At 33.5% G+C, this 22,047-nt stretch overlaps 1 protein-coding gene and 1 pseudogene across 1 annotated transcript; both read right to left on the reverse strand.

Annotated features, from left to right (window-relative positions):
• Window positions 1–1,388: 1,388 nt before the first annotated feature.
• Window positions 1,389–2,146, reverse strand: LOC132803149 (enoyl-CoA delta isomerase 2, peroxisomal-like; annotated as a pseudogene).
• Window positions 2,147–17,741: 15,595 nt separating this feature from the next.
• On the reverse strand, window positions 17,742–18,233 carry LOC125423249 (protein BIG GRAIN 1-like B). The gene has a single exon (XM_060815408.1). It carries the CDS (start codon window positions 18,231–18,233, stop codon window positions 17,742–17,744), a length of 492 nt encoding a protein of 163 aa, XP_060671391.1.
• Between the last annotated feature and the right edge of the window lie 3,814 nt (window positions 18,234–22,047).

Here is a 22,047-nt window from a genome sequence, read left to right on the forward strand (position 1 = left end):
TATTTTTGGTTTGGTATGCAATTAATATTTACATTAAAAAAATTACATAATTGATAAAAAAAAAAAGAATTGTATATAAACGATTACAAATATATATCATAAAGACTAATTTAATAAAGTATTATTGTACTGATTATTTTGAAAAGATTAACATGTGCATGCACCGCACCTAATCCATTATAGGTTCATGACATGTTTAATCAAGTATGTGTTTCATATCACAGACTTATGTCATGATCCATTATGTGCTTCGTCAAAACTTATTATGTATTCGTATTTAATTTTAATATGTTATGTTTTCACTGTCAATTTTATTTTGACAACTTAATTCTTATTTATCAGAATATCATAAAATAAAAATGAGCTTCTTATTATAAAAATATATAAAAATGATAAAAGAAGGAAGATGTGTAAGGATGAGAGGGTATTCAGTGCATATTATGTAGAGGAGGAGGGTCTTATTCCAGTATCTAAATAAAAGCAATTAAAAGTAGATAATTATCTTAGATAAAAATAAGACAAATAACAACTCGTTTCTAGATAAGAAGCATCCACAATTAATATTATCATGTCACTTAAATAAAATTTTTTTTTCTTTTTGAACAAATCAGCTTCAATATTTGTTTTCACGTTTAGATTTGCATAATCAAGCAATGTCGTATTTCCATCCAAAAGAGTCGTTTTTTCAATTTAATTTCTTGTCCATTTCAAACGACATTGTATTGGAAAAAAAAAAAAACATGCTTTCCTTGTGAGAAACTTGTCAAAATTTTTTCTTGTCCATTTTATTTTACCAACTTAGGTGGAAAAAAACCGCGAATTCAAAGAAATGTAAATTTGTCTGGAGCCAAAATTCGCCCACTTTAAAAGCCGAATTCTCAAAACCCCATTTCATCCCCTACAGTTTCCCTCCTATTTTTCTCACTTTCTCTCTTTCTTTCTATCTCTGCTTCTTTGAAAACCAGAGAAGCTTATGCACTCAAACCTCTAGTTTCATATATGAATCCAATATTTTGCTAACCTTTTTCTTTTGTGGGTTTTGTATTGTATATGATTTTAACAAATGGAAATCGATCACTTAGAAAAGGAACAAAGTTTCAAGAAGGTCCAGTCATTTTTGGGTCCCGAAATGCCAGAATCGGATATTCTACGGGCGCTATCGAAATCCCACTACGCCCCAGATACGGCAATCAAGTTCATCCTCAACAACGCTAAGCCTATAACCATTATACGGACTGTCACTAGCACAGGTGCTCGGATTTCAACCCAGATAAAGCAAGAGGTCTCGGATGAGCCAGAAGAGAGCCATTTGCTTCATAGGCCGAAATCGATAAGCCCAAAGTCAACAATGTAGTTAAGAATGGTGGAATTCGATGAGTTTGTTCTGGCTACGAGTGCGAAAGTAATGTCAACGGAAGAATATCTCGATAACTCCGGGTAATGACTTTGGCAGCCAATCCAAGCACGCCACATAACTCCGAGTACAACCCCTTCCCAATCTCGGCGTACAGTTCACCATCCCACTTCCTCGATGCCAACTTCTCCCCCAGGCGCATAGCAGCCTCCACCGTGCTCTCCGCCCTATCGTGCACCGAATCCATGATCCCCAATCTCACAGCTTCCTCGCCTTTGATCTTCATCCCTCTCAGCATCACATCCCTCCGAGCCGACACCGATTTGATCTTCGACCTCATCGCCATCGTGAAGTAATCCGGGAATGGAAGCACCATGTCCACCTCGCTCATGTACAGCACGCCTCTATCGCTCCTCATGAGGATGTAATCATGGCAGAGAGCGAATAGGAATCCTCCGGCAGCGGTGTGGTCGGGTAAGGTGGCGATGGTTGGCATCGGAAGGAAGAGAAGAGCTCCGACAACCGGTTTGAAGGAGACGACCATCTGGTGGAGACGGTCTGCGGCGACTGATTTGGAGCCAGCGGATTGGGCCCAGGTGAGATCGAAGCCATTGGAGAAGAACCTGTTGCCCTGTGCGGTGGTGATGAGGGCGGAACCGCGGGTGGCTTAGGAGGCAAACCCAGAGAGAGAGGAGATGAGGGTATCGATGACGGCCGGTGAGAGTGAGGAAGAAGAGGTTTCCACGATTCTCTAAGGTGCACATGGTTCTGTGGAAATGGTGAGCCTTGGCCCGCGTGTTGGTATTGGTGTTGGTGTTGGTTTTGATTTGGGGAATTTGGCCCAATGCCCCCATAGGGATGAGCTTCACGATTTCTACCCTTCATTTGCTATATTTTTTTTTCTACCCTTCAATATCTATTTTAACCTTAAAACAAAAAAAAAATGACTTACATATCATGTTATATTTTAAACAAAACAAAAATCTACTTTTTCTAAACAAACTTGTTTTTACACGAATACACACAAATACAAAAAACCAAAGTTGCTGTGGAAAAGCCAAACAAAAGTTCATCTCATCTCAGCACTGTCCGAGGTAATTGTTTGAATATTTTTGTTTATTTGTTGCCGTGGGACCTGGTGGGTTTGTTTTTGTGTGGATTTTTAGCCTTGCCGTGACTGGTGTGGATTTGTTTTTGTGTTTATTTGTTGCCTTGCCGTGGACTCGTGTGCGTTTTTATTTTTTATTTTTTGTGTTTATTTGTTGCCTTACCATTAAATACTTACAAATTTTGTATAATGTGAGACATTGAAACTTGTGATTTGTGTTTAGAACCGATTAAAAATGTGGAATTTTTGAAGATTTAGGTTTTTGTATGGAAGTGATTATAACCTAGGTTTTAGGATAGATTGATATTGGGTATTAGTAGGAAATGAAGAAAGGAAAAAAATGGGACCAGTTTGGCCTTGAACGGTGGTCAGAGGTGGGGGAAACAACCGGGTCAAGAATTGGATCGGGACCGACTCAGGCAGGTTCGGGTCAACCCGGACAAAGGTTGAAGATGGATCGAACGACATGTCGTCTAGGATGAACGACACCCAGAGAACACGTCGTTTTTAATTTTTTTTAATTTTTTTGGGTTCCATCGACATCCCTGAGCATGGAAAATAAACAAAGGATGAAGGCAAGGAAATCAATGAATTTGATGAAAAATAATGTTAGTTAAAAAAAACATAATATATGTATATATATATATTTGTTACAACTTAGGGATATAAGGATTTTTACCCTGATTGAAGTTTAAATCCTTAAGCTAAAGGTGTTATCTCACTAGCGCATGATACTCAAACTCTGTCTAGAAAACTGCTTTTGTGGGTTGAAAAGAAGAATTTTTTTAAAAACGTACTTGACCCTTAGGAAACTAATTATATTTCTTTTTGGATTTGTATACAGATAAATCCTTGACCCTAAACTAATTATACAGATAAAATAAATATAAAGTGAATGATTTGTATAGCATATATAGGTGTCGGTAGGTCTGAGCTTTTATAACCAAATCAGGTTAAACACAAGCAGTATGGCGAAGAGATGTAGCTACATTAGTTGACATACTCATATAGAAGTGGTGGACATGTTGCAGTCCAGCTTAACCTATATGTTCAGATTATAGTCTGCAACTTTCTGTGAACATTTTTTAGACATATATTGTATGGTAAGAAATAATTAAATATAACATGAATATGATAAGTATATATACAGTCTAAGGGCTGCTTTTGATTGGCTTATAACAATCTGTCTGTTGCATAGCTTCTATGTAGTCTTCCACCTCTATACTTCACTTTCTTATTTTTCTATTTTGGGTGAATTGACTACTTCCTCTCCACTCATTTCAATATTTCATTTTATCTGCTTCTGCATGTAGCATCATAATTGGCCACAATTGTGGGTTGCTCTATTAAAACCCCACTTTAGACTATAGCTGCATTAGAAATCTTAGTTGCTTTTCAGACCTTCTTTTTTCTTTTAAATTTTTTCTTCTTCCTTTTTGCTAGGGTAATTTATTACTAAAAATCAGTACTTGGAGATAAGAGAAAAATACTTTATGATTAATTAGAATTGAAGTTGAGAATTCCAGAGTTAGTACTTTCTAAAGGAATAGATATATATATATATATATATATATATATAGAGAGAGAGAGAGAAGATCGGTGCATAAAATTTTAGGTACATGGTTAGCTAGAAGCAAACACGCAAACACTTTATCCCCAAAAAAGAAAAAAAAATTAAAGAAGAAGAAGATAGAAAGATTTAGAAGTAAACACACTGCTATACAGTAAATGTTTTGTAGATGGCATACACAATATCCTTAGGAAGAGAGCGTGTGAAATTGAGGATTGCGGATATTTATATATGTATACATAGTTGACAATGTGGTTAAAGGTAGATAAAAGTTTATTAATGTTGTCAATGTACATTTGTAGGTTGTACTTTATAATGGCACCAAAGAGGAACTTGCGACGTCAACCGAAGAAGGGAGTTAAGAAGGTGGAAAGTAAGAGACGCGGTGGTAGCACAGCAGCACCCGACTCTAAGCGTTGACGAACTACTTGGTAGAAATCCAAAGCTGAGATGGAAAGAGCCAAACTTCGAGGGCACGTTCCACTTTCCTCTCCCCCATCTGATATGGTAAGTTTTATATTCATTTATGTTGTTTTGTGCGGTAAATGATAAGACATCTGTCAGTATTTATTCATGAATGTGAAAACTCAAGAAAAATTTCACCCGATGGCTATCGGTAATTGCCGATAGGCCATCGGGATTTTTTTTAGTCCATTGTAGGTTGATTACCGATGGTTGCATCGGTAATTACCACTTGTGCAAAAATGTGAACCCATATGTCTTAAGATTTAGTTGGAAATTATTATTATCAAGTTAGGGTGGAAAAAGAGGGTATGATTAAATCGTTGATGTCAGTTCCATTTATGTAATTCATTTTACAGCCCATCGATGCTCCAAAGGAACAGATCTTTCAAGATGCCGATATATTTAAAGTTAGGGCACATGCATTCGGGAATCCAATAGAAGCGAACAAAGTAATTACAAGTATCCTCACAAGTGAGCAGCTGGAAAAGTATAGACAAACATATTTTGGACACTTACTTGACATGAAGAACCTCCGGTTCTCTGGTCAGGTAGTGCATCACCTGCTTTGCAGACAAGTTGTGTCCAACAATCCAGAAGTACTGGAGTTTAACTTCGACGGATCTGGAGTGTGGTTTACAAAGTGGGAATTCACACTCATTAGTGGCTTAAAGTTTTGTAGGTACCCTTCCATGTATGATATGCAAATTTCCAAAGGAAAGGAGCTGCTCACGAGGTTGCTAGATGACAAGACTGACTTGAAACCACCCGAACTCGAACGAATATTCAAGGGTACACTTTTTGTGGATGATTGGGATGCTGTAAGAATTGCATTACTATATTTCTTAGTTCATGGTGTACTCGGAATGGATCCGAAGGTTCAAATAAATAGAAAATTCATTGATTTGGTTGTTGATATCGAGGTATTCAATTCCTACCCTTGGGGCATTCTAAGCTACAAGGAGATGATCAACTCATTCCACAATGCATTCCAACATAGAGGACGTGCAGTAAAGAATAAATCACAGTATTATAACCTAAAAGGTTTTCCATTGGCGTTTCAGGTACGGTAATATATTTAATACATGTAGCGTTTACTTAAAAATTATATTTAATAACCTATAATTTATATTTTGTAGTTGTGGGAAACCCGTTGTCTGAGGATCCTTGGATGGCATGCTACAAGTCAACTGAACCATTTTGCTGTCCATAATTGGTTAACCTCAAATAACAATGTAAGGCAAATTTTTTTTAGACTACATGGTACGACTACATTCAAGTTACATTACCATAGTCAGTTTTCAAATTTACTTTTTTATCCTTTCTTCATTTCATGTAGTATGTTGTGCACTGGAGGTTAGATGCTACCGATGAGGAGAAGACTATGGATTACTGGCGAACAATAGCAGTTAACATACATGAAGTTCGCTACACGTCACCTCCACTTGTAGCACCAATAGCCACTGTTGGCGCTAAAGATGCGTCCAAAGCTGAGGAGCATTCTAGTGGCCCTCCAGATGGAATTTTAGGGTATGCAATTGTTACTTGCACGCAAATTTGTATTTCATATGTTGTACTAATATATGTTGACTTATGTTTTGGATATTGATATTGATTAGCTTGCTTGCTTGGAGGTAAAATTTGATGAATTAAATAAAGAGATGGCAGTGTTAAGGAAGATGCTTAGTTCTGTTATTGACCAACAAAAGCATCAGGTATCATTTAGACAACTTAGTATACTTTAGTGTTTTAGCATTATTAAATTATATATTGTAATTCAGCAATTATTTGTTGTTAGAGTTTGGGAACTGCAAAATAACTATTGTGTTTTGTGCCGAACATCATATGCACAGCCATTCACCATCATCTTTGGTTCGACCATCATCCCCAATGGCACCGTCATTTGGAGAGCAAGTCGAAGAATTTGATGCGCCCATAGAAGGTTCCAATGGTAGGAAGGAGGATGATGATTGTACTACACCGTTTGAGCCTATCGTACCTGGAGGACCCTATGTGGAGGATTCCTGGGCTTTGGTGCCATATCGGCCTTTGCATTTCGGGTGGGATATCGGCTTCGGCTGACAGTCCACATCATGACCAATTAGTTGAGATTGAGGTGGAAGATTGGATGCATAATGTTGGTGATACAAGCCGATTCGGTAGAGTTTACCACCAGTCACATCATGTCATCTTTCCTTACACCGACCCGTGTAAAAAGAAGGTCAAATTTAATATTAATCGACATAGTGATGCATCGAAGGAGAGGGCATTCGATGAGTGGTATAGGGTGGCATCGAAGGAAGCAACCGTGTGTACATCTTATATTACGGTGGGAAAGAATTTTTTGCTGAGCTACTTACCTCTGAAGGATGGTTAAATTCCGATGTAAGTTATATGCTTTATGTTCATGTAAAATCATTGTGTTCCTACGTTTGGAATGATGTTTTATTTATCACCTCGCACTTGTTACTTATTTCCTGTAATGTGGTTTTGCAGCATATTGACACTATTTTGTATTTCATACGAAAAAGGCGGTTTGAGAATGAGAAGATGTTCACCCACACCTGTGCCATACTAGACGTGTTATTTTGGGTAAGATGATGGGATGTTACTGCGTTGCTTAATGTTATATTGATGATATTTTATATTGTATATATTTCATTATTTGGCAGTCATCCATCAAAGGGCGTTATCCCATATGGAGGGCATCTCGTATCACATATTCATGTGATGCGACCCTTTGTAGCTATGTGCGTGGGAAGTCACCCAAACCTAGCGTGCTGTTGCGGAGATGTGATTATGTAAGTCCCTACATATATTTAAAAAAATTCTCACTAAGTTTCCCATTTTGTGGATAATGAGGTTATGTTCTAATTTGCAGGTGTACATCCGTGTCAACAATGGAGGCGCGCATTGGTTGGCAGCATGTGTGGACTTGAAGGCTCGACATATTGATTTATACAATCCAAATATGGGAAATAAATATGTCCAGAATAAAGAGTTGAACAATGCGGAATGCCTTATGTATATGCTGCCTTACCTATTGAGGGATGGGGGATATTACAAGAAGAATCCTGACGTGCCTCCCACTTTAGAGCCATTCACGATGACCATGATCAAAGATGTACCCCGCCAAGATAATGGGTATGAATGTGTTGTCATTCCAAACAACTTCTATTGCTGCTGTTTTATTATGGTTATGTGTGGAAATACACGTGGTTGGTTTTCATTAATGCTATTCTGCAGGGGTGATTGTGGCGTCTACGCTTTGAAATTTATTGAATACAAGAGTAGTGAGGAGAATCCTTCATTTGGCCCGCAAGACATTATGTTTTTTAGAAAAAAAATATGCTGTTGATTTGTACTTTAATAAACTTTGAATGTAGATCGTATGTTTAATGTTATGACACTCTATACTAATGTTATCTTAATATGCTGAACCTATCTTTAGTAATGATAACCGTTGAAAAAAAAAAAAAGAGAGAAAAGAAGACCCTCGGTTGTGATAAAAATTAAAGCAAAGATGATTACCGATGGTGCATCGATAATTCCCGATTCACCATCGGTAATTACATAAACGCTTTCGGTAATATGAATTAACATTTTTTTTTCTCCAAATACTCAGCTAATGGGGTGTTTCCGGCAACAACATGCAAATTATACATTCATTAATGCCCCCAAACATCAAAACCCCAAATGTTCTGAAAACATTCTCCAATTGGAAAAAATATTTAATTACCGTACGTTTCGTCGGTAATTACTGAATCCCCTATGTTAATCACATTTTACCCTTTTTTGGGCCCCACAAGTCCTCTGACGTGTGTTAAATGAAAAAACATGCAACATACGGATTATGAAATGATCTTAATGAGAGAAAATCCCAAAATTGCTTAAAAGCCTCCAAATTGGCCAAAAAAATACGATGACTGTAGATCTTCGGTAATTCCCGATGAAACTTTCGGTAACCAACATATACTCTCTGGTAAAATTACCGAAGGTTTCATCCGGAATTACTGAAACCCCTATGGTAATCACATTTTACCAATTTTTTGGACCTCACAAGTCCCTTTATGTGTGTTAAATGAAAAAACATGCAAAATATGGATTCTAAAATTATCCTAAGGAGGGAAAACCCCAAAATCTTTGACAAAGTTCTCAAATTAGCTAAAAAATTACGATGACTGTCGACCTTCAGTAATTCCCGATGAAACCTTCGGTAACCAGCATATACCCTCTGGAAAAATTACCGTAGGTGTCATCGGTAATTACCGAAACCCCAGTGGTAATCATGTTTTACCAATGTTATGGCCCCCAAGTCCCATAATGTGTGTTAAATGCAAAAACATGCAAAATATGGATTCTAAAATTATCCTAAGGAGAGAAAATTCCAAAATTGCTTAAAAATTTCTCAAATTGGCCAAAAAAATACGATGACTGTAGACCTTCGGTAATTTTTCCAGAGGTGGAAGTACAACCTGGTTTATGACATCATCTGGAGCATGCCACTGACATTTATCTCCAAGTGGATATATGGTTTCCGAATATGCATCACGGAGTGAGTCAATTGAGTAATGCACCGAGCAAAGGAAATATGGAGAAATATGTCGATGCTTACATGCTGCAATTGCATGGACACAAGGAAATCCATCAATGTCAAATTCCTTGCATGAGCACGTCTTATGTTCTAAGTTAACAACTCCAACGAACATGCCATGGCCAACAACTTGAAACTCATATAATTTCATTGGCATAACACGTAAGCCTCTGCCATTATTTGAGCGCTTCTGCATGATTTTTTTCCAACCAATTAGTAACAGGAGTTTGCATTGCAGCTGCGTTAGTTCGATGTTCATACCACCACCTTTGCAAGACATCACGAATGTGATCTAGTAATGGCAAAACAGGTTTATCCCTAGCATCAATAAGTACAGAGTTCATGCTCTTTGCAATGTTAGTTGTCATTATGTTGTATCTATTGCCCGGAAAATGTGATCTAGCCCATTTTGAAGGACTTCCATCCTTGAGATATTGTACAGCTTCAATACTAACCCTTTCTAAAAGCTGCATGGCCTTATCAAAATCCTCAACAATATATGCTCTAGTTGCATCATTAAAAGTTGATATAATCACATTCACATTACCTTTAAACTTTTTAGCATATAAATTTGTACCAAGATGATATGTGCAGTGGCTATGGTGATTATTAGGGAAAATTGTACGTATTGCTTTTGCAATGCTCTTGTGTCTATCCGATATAAAAGCTATATTCGGATCATCCCTAAAAGCTTCTTTAAAGCTCTCAAAAAACCACGTGTAAGCCGCATCCGTCTCCCCAGGGCCTATTCCATAAGCAAGTGGATAAATTTGATTGTTCCCATCCAAACATGATGCAATATATAACAAACCTCTATATCTATTCTTCAGTGTAGTTCCATCGACAGCTACGACTCTCCGCATATGCTGAAACCCTCTAATGCTAGCTCCAAGTGCCATGAAAAAATTTAAAAATCTGTTTTGATCGTCAGTTTCAATTCGAGTAAACGTGCCCCGATTTTTGCTTTTAAAAACGTGACTCCATAAAGGAAGTTTTTCATATGAATCTTCTAGCGTGCCCCACAAACCTGATAGTGCAACTTCCTTAGCGGCCTATGCTTTGTTGTAGCTTATGTTTACTCCGTAATTAGAGCGACTGTCATGCACGATATCTTGAGGTTTGTATTGCCTTGAAATCCTATCAAACGTTGGCTGGATGATGTCTCCGATAACTGAACTTGTTGCTTGACGATGATCCCTTTTCATGATATTTAAAGAGCAAATATGCTCATCCTTGAAGGCCCTAATCATGAAGGTCTCTGTATTATCACCATGTAGTTTGGTAGCACGCATTCGCCACATGAAATTGTCGTTTGCACATACAACCTCATATCGGACTCTATCTGACTTCTTGACCTTGAATTCAAATTTTCTCCTTAGTGCATAAAGACTAATCTATAGTGCATTCGTACTCGCACAGAGTTGGTTGATTCGAATGATTTCATGGGCATTGACGGATGAGAAGCGATGGTTAACCCTAAGTTCAGCCATGGTTGCAGTAGAATCCTGTCGAATGTCCAAATGGTTTTTGGTACAAGGAGAGGCAAGCACATCATCATTCACATTATCAATTGGACTACTACCATAAGGAGACTCACCATGTCGACTATCACCAGCTGAAAGTCCCGAATGTTGGGTCCAACAAATGTCTCGTAACCCATCTTCACTACGATTAGTGTTGACCTCAACCTTAAATTGTTCATCTTGATCATATCATGTCCACGATATTCATTCATATCATTAATGTTGAAGCGCTCATTATCATGATCATGTTCCACAGATTGCACATTGTTTTCAGAAATTTGATTTTCAGAGAATCCAAGTTGAGTTTCCGGCACATGAAGTTCGGTCGCTGGGGACTACATGTCAGCATCAGAGGTACAAGTAGCTGTCTCGGGAACTGCAGATAGTGGGGCAATAGTCATAAAGCCTGAACTTGTAGGTATCCTATTCACAACACATCCAGCAGTATTAATACTCTGTGGAACCCTGGATAACATATCAACAATAAGTGGAGATCTGTGTGAACTATACTCTTCTATAAAACTTTGTAGGTCTTCATCATTTTCCACAACGTACGGCTCACATGACAAACACACATGGTATATGAACTTGAAGATTAATTGATGTTGTGTAGAATCTAAGTTGAGAGCGTTGTAGACAACATCTTCAAGTTTTGCCAACGTACAATTCCTTTTGATATGTATAATCTTCGTTCTTTGATGTTGGTATCTCCAGGTACCTTCAGAACATACACTCCATGTTCGATCATAGAACAGTAAAATTGAAATTTGTAGCATTGAGCACAAAGGGTTTACCAATTCAAAACATACTAAGTATCTACTTGTCACAAGCTTGTGGTAATTCGTGAGGTCGTATGACTAAAAATAATTGCAGTCGTAGAATCTTTGCTGGAAGGTTTAACTATAATCCTGAAGCAAAAGTAATGAAAAAATACAAATGCATTTTCAGTAAATGAGTACAGAAAATAAGCCAAACAATTATGTTATTAACACCTAGTGGAATAGCATTTTAAATGCAAATGAGTATAATAGCATTTTAAATACAAATACAAATGCATTTTCAGTAAATGAGTAAAGATAAAATACAAATGCATTTTATGTAAATGAGTACAAATACTGTTTAAATGTTGCATATTAACACCTAGTAGAATAGCTATTCTTGACAGACATAGTGGATAAAGTAGATTAAGATGTCAAATCTATGGCACATGTGCTAAATCATAACATAACGTTAACTTGAATGGATGCAATGTTGACAATGTGGTGTTCTGTGGATTATTTTGTTAAACATCATAAATATAGTTACATTTAGCATGTCATTCGTTTACAATAACATTAGAGAAGTGGACAAATTCGATTGTCCAATCGGTTTGCTTTTAGAAAATGGAAAAATTAACTATTCCGATGGAACCGCCATTAAATTTTCCAACAAACAAGTGTTTCATAATTACTGATGGACCGTATGTAACAAACAAAGGTTGTAATTTTCAAATGGAAATTTCCGAACCATTTATGGATTGTTTTACATAAAATAGCACCAACATAGAACTTGCACTTATATATCATATCAAAACGTGACAAACAATGAATCCAATATAAGGGAAAAATGTATACATATCTGTACACATATTTATATATATGTATATATATACACATACCAAAAGATCTTTAACTCTGATCCGCAGAAACGTACAATTTAATTACACCCTTTTGAAGTGTATGGGCTCCACAATGAAGATTTTTAGTCTTGTTGTTATCACAAAAGGTTGGGGGTATGCAGGGAAAGTGAACTGAACTGAAGGTGGTATTGTGTTTTCTGCAATGTTCGTAAATGCAAAGAAAGGCTGAAAGGTACGTAACCAACAAAAGAGAAAGAGAGAGGAAGACACACAGGATTCATTTAATGTGGTAGCAGGGAGAGTAAGAGAGAGGGATAGAAGTTAATGAGGGTAGATGAGAAATGAGAGATGGTAAAAAAAAATTGTTTTAATATTTTCCACTTTATTCGACAGTTAATGAGAAATAAGGGTAGATGAGAAATGGGAAACTGTACATTTATTTTACACTTTCATATCCATTTATTTAAATAGTTTCCACAAGTGCACAATTAATTCCCTCCTAACAACTCTCGTTTGGACATACTACCATGGAGCCGTTCATGTAAAAGTGATTGGAAGAAGCTTGCATGCTGGGAATCATATTTTACAATCTAAAACTAACTACATTTCAATGCATACCATTCAAACAAGTTCTAATGGTCAGAAACTAGAGAGCCAATATTTGAGAACTCAATTACCATCCATTTAAATTATCATCCTTCTTATTTATTGCTTTTCCACATATCAAATAATATGGAGAATTTAATAATGACATTTGCTCCTTACACATCATATTGACACGAGAATCATGTACAAAAACTAAAAACAAAATCTGAATTAGTAAGAGGAAATTGTACAAGTGTTTTATGAATAAAAACTAAAGAATATTACAGCTCCTACAAAAGCCTCTGTTGGTATCAACCCCGAATTGACCCAACGTTCCCCATCAATGTCAAAATCTCGAACACCAACTGGCACCACAATTGGTATAATGTCAAACTTTAGTGACAGCATTAAAAGCATACGGGGCACCTCCATTAAAACGGAGACCGATTTGATACCTAGATGAAATCAAACGAAATATCTGCAGTTAGTTACAATATTTAGCATACAAGTTTCAAAGAAAATAATTAAATACCTAGAGTATCCATAAAGAAGTATAAAGATTCAACCTCTGCCAACCCAAAGTGCAGCATCAAATTCATCCACCAGTAATCTAATAAGTACAAAACATGTAGCAGAGAACAAACTAAACATCACAGATGCAACAAGTCAAACAAAACATCAACATGATCAACATTCAACAATGCTTTGGAATGCCAATAACCAAAAATTAATAAAAATAAATAAATAACAAACAGTAGACGAATAAGAAAAAGCATACCATTACACAACACAACTACGGTAATAAAAAGATAAGCAATGGCACCAGGCAACTAAGTACAGCAAAGACATACATTAAATAAGTATCACATGCAACTACGTAAAGCAATAAATTAAATAACTATCACATGCAAAACCATGACTAATGAACAGTCAAAGTTTTACCCTTGTTTTGCAAGAGCTCATTTGTTCTATCTATGGAGAAACCACAAACATTACTTAAATTTAATAGCATCTAGCTACCATTTTTAGAGTTGTCAAGGAAAAGATTCATACAAATCTAAAAGACCCAAGTATCCATGCAAAACAACGTACACCTACATGCAGATAAAAAAATTGCCACTACAGTATGCATCGTATTTGCAATACCAAATGCAAATTATCAAACACGCAGGAACCTTAAAGGCAACAGATTTTGCATCATAATTAGATGCATAACCATAAGCAACTAACCATCATTACTTAATCAATTTTTCATACCAACCACAAATTTCCAATAAATGGACAAAATTATTCTAAATTTCATAAAATGTTTTAGAGCCTTTAGCATATATGTTGAAACATTCCTTACATAATTGCCAATGAAGAGTTCACATTAATATTCAATTTCATTTCTGCCTTGTCATTTTCCAAATAGACCTTTCAACAAAATAACTAACAAATCTTGGGTTCTTATTCAACACATATTCTGCTTGTTAGCCTAAAGCCACTTAAAAAAATGATTACATAACCTCCTGCACCTCGATGTCAATGGAATAGGGTAAGTCGTAAGTCTCAATAGCTCCAAAATTGTCCATGACCCTCCAAATAGAAGTTTGAAACATCCATCTTTCAGACTAACTATTCAAAGGGCAACCTTTTCTTTTATGGAGTTGGGGAACCGTATTACAAACCCCCAACTTTAACCAGTTCAGCCATCAAGCTCAATAGGAAAAAAGGAACTCTTGTCCTAACAAAGTTAAAATTACTTTTACATATATATATATATATATATATATATATATAATGAATAACAGACAACAAACAACAAAAACCAAATGCAACCCCTAAATCATCATAGGAGACGCTTTTGATGAGGGAGAAATAAGATATACGAGAATCTAAACCTTTTGCTCGTTGTCTTCTCTCCTGAGATAGAAGAAGAACTCCGTGTAAAGTGAACAGCAGACCCAATTCCAAAAACTCCAACGGTTTCATTCACATACAATCATGATTTTCTGTTTCCTTCGACATAAAAATAGAGGGAAAACCTCGCAAGACTCTGACTAACAGGCAAACCAATCCAAAGCTTTCGCACTGGAAGGCACAGCGACCTTTAGAAATCCTCACAGAATCACATATGAAATGAAAACCAAACAAAACGACATAGTATTAAAACAGCAAAGTGAAACGACATAGTGTGTGAAATGAAAATCACATACGGAATTTTCCAGTACTTGAAACCGAAAGAACCCATTGGAGGTAGAAGGAGGATTCAGCTTCAACTTCCCCACAGCATCTTTGATACTCTCTAATCCCTTCTCAAGCATCAATGCCGGGGGTAGAGTATATGTAATGCAAGTCTCCACCACAAAATCCCCATCCTCCATTCCCGAATCTTGCCGATTTCCATTATCAGACCTTCAAATCGCACACCGAACACTACCTAAAACAAAAATTACAAAAGCATAAGGAAAAAAATTACAGAAATAGCAAAAACAAAAAAACATAACCCTAATTTCGATTCCAACTTATCCCAAAAGCAATCAGAAAAAAAAAAATACACCCCACAAATGTTTTAAATAAACCCTTGAAACCACTCAAACCAAAAAGTCAAAGGAAAAATAAAGCAAACAGACCATGCATTTTATCAGAGAGGCCAAATGAAACAGCAAGCTTACGCATCTGCTTCCGCCATGCAGTACCACCCTTGAACTTCGTATATAAATCCACATCCTCCTTCTTCACAATACCCTAATTTCGAATTCCAAACCATCAATTTCTTTCTTTGTATGGAATTTTGGTGACCGGAGAGACGAAACGGGGCTGCTTGGCAAAACAGCAACTAGGTGAAGAAAGCTTGATGGATGAATGAGAAGAGATGAGCCAGCTTTAGGGAAGCGTGATGAAGGAGAAGAGAACAGTCGGGTGAAAGAAAAGAAAGAAATAACATAAAATAAAAAAAATAAAATATTTAATTTGGATATAAGGGTATTTTGGGATTATTAAAAATTGAAAGGGTAGAAAAAAAAAAAGATAGCAAATGAAGAGGTAAAAATCGTGAAGCTCATCCCTATGGGGCATTGGGCCAAATTCCCCTTTTGATTTGGATGTTATCTCATCCTCCTGCCTATCTATATAGGCTTTGCTATGCAGCTCATTAAAGTAGCGAGTGTGTAAAGTAATTAATATCACAACCAGAGTATTACCAAAAAACATCACAAACAGAGTTTGACTTTTCGATTATTATTTTTAAAATTAATCTGGTTGGTAATTTATAAGCTTTTAAATATATATATATATACATATATAAATCGATGATTATTTTTGTTGTTGTGCAAATGATAATATGACAAAATTTAGTAATGTAGGTTAGTTTTAGTTTTATTATATATTACACATTTTTAATAATAAATTCATAGAATTTAAAATTATGAACAAGTACCATTTTTTTTTTTTTGGTCATAGGATATCCAAACTTTATTGAAAAGATATTGGAGAAAACATCATTTTGCATGAAGAAGCAAGCCCAAAACTGAATAATACAACTTTTGGTGAAGATATTTATCTCCAAACAAAGTGAAAAAAAAAAATCATTTTGAAGATTTTGGACCATCACAAAAAGAGGTTTTTTTTAATGCAAAAAATTGCAAGTTACTTCAATAGTTTTTCCTTATTCCATACCAAAATTAAAGAAATATGAGGTAAATAAGGTGAATGAGAGCAATTTGAGAAGAGAATTTAAGGCAATAAGACAATCTATTTTAATATGTGTTTTAATAAATAGTAATAAAAATGATTAATTACGCCAAGATTTTTTGGTTAAGGGAAAAAAGAAAAAGAAAAGGTATGTTTATTATTATTTTGATGGCTGGGAATAGAGATGGTTATATTTAACCTATTTTCCTTATAATCCCTGACCATGCAAAGGATCGGGTGGGAACCAGGCAAAAGACATTGTCTTGGGTACAAGTAGGAATAGATACAAGGACTATATATTTAGTGTTAATAAAAATACATAATTTATATTTATATTTCATTTTTTAAAACTTAAATAAATTTATATATAATAAATAAGATGATATTTTATAAAAAAATATATATACTTATAAAGTTAAAATTTTTAAGGGAATAAAATCAAGTCATTGAAGTCCATATATGGCACCTGTCAATACGGCTAATACGATTCAAGATCAAAGATGTCAACGAATCAGGATACCCTCTCAATTGCTGTGAATTAACCATATATAGCACCTGCTACTCTTAGAGTGCATGTGAACCAACCAATTTTTCCTTTTTTTTTTTTTTTTTTTTAATTTCTTTTGGGGGTTAAAACAGCTAATGTTTTCCATGTATATTCAATGAAGTCCTTTTTTCTTTGGTAATATATTCAATTACCTCCTTTATAAAATAGTTTTCCATCTATATAATAATCTAAACGTGTATAAATCATAATTAATTTATTTCAGTGTTGAAAAGGAAACGAAAATGGAAAAGTTGCATTAATCTTAAAAATCTCCAAAAAATAATATTTTGAAAAATATAGTTTTATTATTATTATTATTATATTATATTTATGTTATAATGTTTTTGGGGAATTCCTAATTGGCAATGCAACGTTTTAGTAAAAGGAAGGACAAGCCGATAGATAATCTAAATTTGACTAGTTTTTGATGCAAAGCAATCATTATCAATAAGAAAATAAAAATAACAATGAGGAAAGTAATGGCATATACAAAAGGCTTTAAAACACAATTTATATTATCGAAGAATACGAGAAAACGTTGTCATGGTTAGATTTCTGGTATCTCATATTTTGGCCAGTGCCAGTGTGCATGAAACAACATCAACAAGACAAATACAAGACAATAATAATAAGCAGAAAAGATATAAAAGAAGAAAAAATGCTGGTTTATATTATTCCGTATGATATTAAACAACAAATGCTACATTATTTAAGATTTTCAAGCTCGAAAAGATCCGAACTTGAACAGGAAACTGCATCGTCATCCCAAAGAAAATCTCTCTGGATTTGACGATAGTATCTCCTAAATTCCTCTCTGGCTGCTTCCTCCACTCGCCGCGTTCTCTCGGACACTTGGAATTCATGCAACCGTTTGATTTTCCATGCAGGCATCAGAGTCGAGCCGACTTCTTGTTCTTCTGGTTCGTGCAAGCATCTGTGACCACATGAGCGACCATTCTCATCCACAATGACAGTCACAGGGTCGAAACGAACCGTTTTTTTAACGGCATGGGCGGAGGACGAGCTCTTGGATTTTTTGGCGGTGAAAAGAGAGTTAAGGAATTGAGTTGGCTGTTTCACCTTGCTGTAAATCTTCAAAGCCCCTGATTTCAAAATTTTGTCAAGCTTAGTCCGAGTGTGTGTGCTGTTCTTCTCTGTTTCGGTAATGGATCGAACAGGCTTTGGTGGCTTGGGCATCGGCAATGTGAGTGTCGTGTAACACACAGAGAATGATGGCATTTTCTTTAAACAAAATGAATAGAAGATGACACGCAAAAAAAAAATGGTAACAATGAGAGTGTCGTATAACACACAGAAAATAATGAAGGACTAGAGGTTTTTATGCTTTCCCTCTTCTTCTTCCTTGAGACTTTATAAAGGACAAAGATCCTTTCCATCTCCCTTGATTAGTGCTAAATTTTTTCTTACCCAAGATTTAATGTTTAATTGATTGAATTACGCTTAAGGAAATTAAAATCAGTCACAAAATATGATCAAAATAATAAGAGATATATATATTGTTAATTATAAATATTGTTAAAATATAATTATTATGGAAATATATTGTATATTATATTTTATTTAGTCTGTATTTTTTTTGGCAAAAATAATCATTTAGCCATTTAATTTTACGTATCCGTATTTTATTAATTTATTTTAATTCTAAAATCACATAAAAGAAATTAGCACTGATCAATGAAATTGTTTCCAAGTAATGGTAGAAACGTTGGCCATATTATATATTATTCTGATTTTGATTTATTTTGTAATTGTTTTTCCCTTAAAAATAATCCATTAGTCATTCAATTTTGGGTATCCATATTTTATTAATTTATTTTTAATTTGAAAATCATATAAGAAAAATTAACACAAATCAATGATTAATGAAATTAAAAAGGTTCATAATTATTGTTTCCATATTATAATCTAGATAAGTTTTACTTATATTTTTTATATATTTGTAAAAAAAATTAAACTTAAATAGTTCATTATATGGTACAAATAGATTAATAAACATAAAAGTTTACTTTTAATATTGATTTTGACCATATTTGATTTTTTTTAAATATTTATAAAAGGCTAAATTTTGAATCTAATTTAATATTCTTACCAAACATAAAAATAAGAATAATTAATTTTTTTTCTTTGTTTTTATCCCCATAAATAGCTATTTTTGTTCAAATATAAATTTGCCATAAGAATACAATTCACTATTATTTTTTTTTTTGGTATATTTCAATATTAAAATTATTTATTTTAAAATTATCCTAATTTAAGAAATAGTTATTAATTTTTAAAAGTTCAAAATTGATATTCCTTTCTTTCCACGATAAAATGGTTACCATATTTAAAATATATTTAAATCTAGATTAGTTATCATGTACTAAAAATATATAAATAATTAATTTTTATGTAATTTAATATTTTTAGAAAGAAAAAAAATTCAAAATAATAACCAAACTATTCCTTTTTCCTTATTTAATTTTTATGAATAATTATTTCTATCCTGAATAATCATTTTAATACTAAACTAAATGTGACCTAAGTTTTTTAATTGCCAGAATAAAAGGTTAGTCTTTTATTTATATCGAGAAATTAATGAGAAAAAGAAAAAAAAAATTGTTATGAATGGGATAGGTTTCAGAAGTATTATAGGCTTAGAATTATTCCAATTGATAAGGTATACATATATATATATATATGATCAAAATAATAGGATATATATTTCCATGATAATTATTTTAATAGTGTTTATAATTAAATACCAAAATAAGAAATGTACATGCCCAACTGGTTTAATCCCCAACTGCACATGCCAAATTTAATTACTTAATAAATGCGCACAAATTTAGATGAATTATTTAATTTTGAGTGTAAACTATATTATTATTGTTTGTGATAGTTGCCCACTCTTTAATTTGTTATCGTTAAAATCTAGAACGTCTAGTATATCAAGTCCTTTTTTATTATAAAAAAGAAAGAAAACAAAAAAGGAAAGAAAAAAAAAAGCTACATCAAGGCCTTTAGTTTAGAAAGCAAGATCTATTTTTGGTACGTAGAATGAAAGGCTATTCCAAAATATTATCTTTTTTATATTTGGTATAATTTTAAATTAAAAGGTTCATAATTGTTGTTTCCATATTATAATCTATATAAGTTTTAAATATATCTTTGATATATTTGTAAAAGAAATTCAATTTAAATAGTTCATTATATAGTCAAAATAGATCAATAAATATAAAAGTTTACTTTTAATATTATATAGTCAAAATAGATCAATAAATATAAAAGTTTACTTTTAATATTAATTTTGACCATATTTGATTTTTTAAAAATATTTATCAAAGACCAAATTTTGAATCTAATTTAATATTCTTACCAAACATATAAATAGGAATTATTAATTTTTTTCTTTGTTTTTATCCCCATAAATAGCTATTTTTGTTCAAATATAATTTTTCTATAAGAATACAATTCACTATTCTTTTTTTTGGTATATTTCAATTTTAAAATTATTTATTCCATAAAAATACATATTCTCCTAATTTAAGAAATAGTTATTAATTTAATAAATGATTAATTTTTATGTAATTTAATATTTTTGGAAAGAGAAAAATTCAATATAATAACCAATCATGTCAATAAAATAACTACTCCTTTTTCCTTATTTAATTTTTATGAATAATTATTTCTATTATGAATAATCTTTCTATTTACTAAACTAAACGTGACCTAAGTTTTTTAATAGCCAAAATAAAAGGTTAGTCTTTTGTTTATATAGAGAAATTAACGAAAAGAATAAAAAAGAGAATAATTGTTATGAATGGGGTAGGTTTCAAGAGTATTATAGGCTTAAAATTATTCCGATTGATATAGTACATACTATATATATATATATATATTGTAAATGAATAATTGGAGTGACCACATATAATATATGGTAATATTGTACAAAGCTTGTTTCATAATATAGATGTGGCATAAATTATTTTGTGTCTTATGTTTTTATATATGTATGGATTGTATGATATACATGTATTTACACACAATTATATATATATATATATACACACAATATAAGATCAATTTAATTTGATAGCTAGGTATTCCATTTTAATAATGAGAATAAAAATCTAAGCTAACACTGGCATGCAAAATAGTTATTTTACGTTTAAAAAAATCTAAATCTAGGCACGATTATTATTATTATTATTATTATTATTATTATTATTATTATTATTATTACAAGGCATCTGTTTTTGTGGATATGCATATATATTTTGTTACTCTTAATAAAGCATCTATTATAATAATAATATTATTATTATGATATTAAAATGAAGTATATATTTAATTAGGAATAGGCCATTTTGAAGAAGTGGGGAAGGGGGAGGAGTAAACTTCATTTAATCCAATAATAGTCCAGATAATTCTTTTATTCCGAGTAAAATCTATGCACTAAAAACGAAAAAGAGTCCTGGATACCTATGTTTAGAAGAATGAGAAAAGAAAATAAAAATGTGGAGGAGGATGATGGCTAAATTTCTTTTGGTAGACTTAAAATGGCCCCATTTTGATATGGTAATGTTGATATTTTATTTTTGTTTCCTCTTTTTTAACTGTCATTCCCAATCTTATTTTTTGGGTAATAGAGCTTAGATGTTCAAAGTTAAACATAGCCTTTAATCGTGGGTTATTAGCGCCCTTGTTTTAACCTTAATGCTTCGGCAATTCTTATGCAACGAGCCCGTAAATTTTCACGCTTTAATCATGGAATAATTTAGTGAGGAGCCACCTCTATGTCACTCTCTCTATGTCACTCTCTCTCATGTGCCTCTTTTCAATTTAGAGGTGTTAAATGGATCGGATCCTGTTGGCACAATTTCTATAATAGCTCATTTTTTATGGTGTCATACTTGTAGTGGCACATTCTTTCTCATGCTAGTGTGTCTCATACTTGTGTCAATACTAGGCATGGTCATATACATTGCATGTGGACCACTATTTAATA

Source organism: Ziziphus jujuba, chromosome 3 (genome assembly GCF_031755915.1).
Source record: "Ziziphus jujuba cultivar Dongzao chromosome 3, ASM3175591v1".
Taxonomy (NCBI): domain Eukaryota; kingdom Viridiplantae; phylum Streptophyta; class Magnoliopsida; order Rosales; family Rhamnaceae; genus Ziziphus; species Ziziphus jujuba.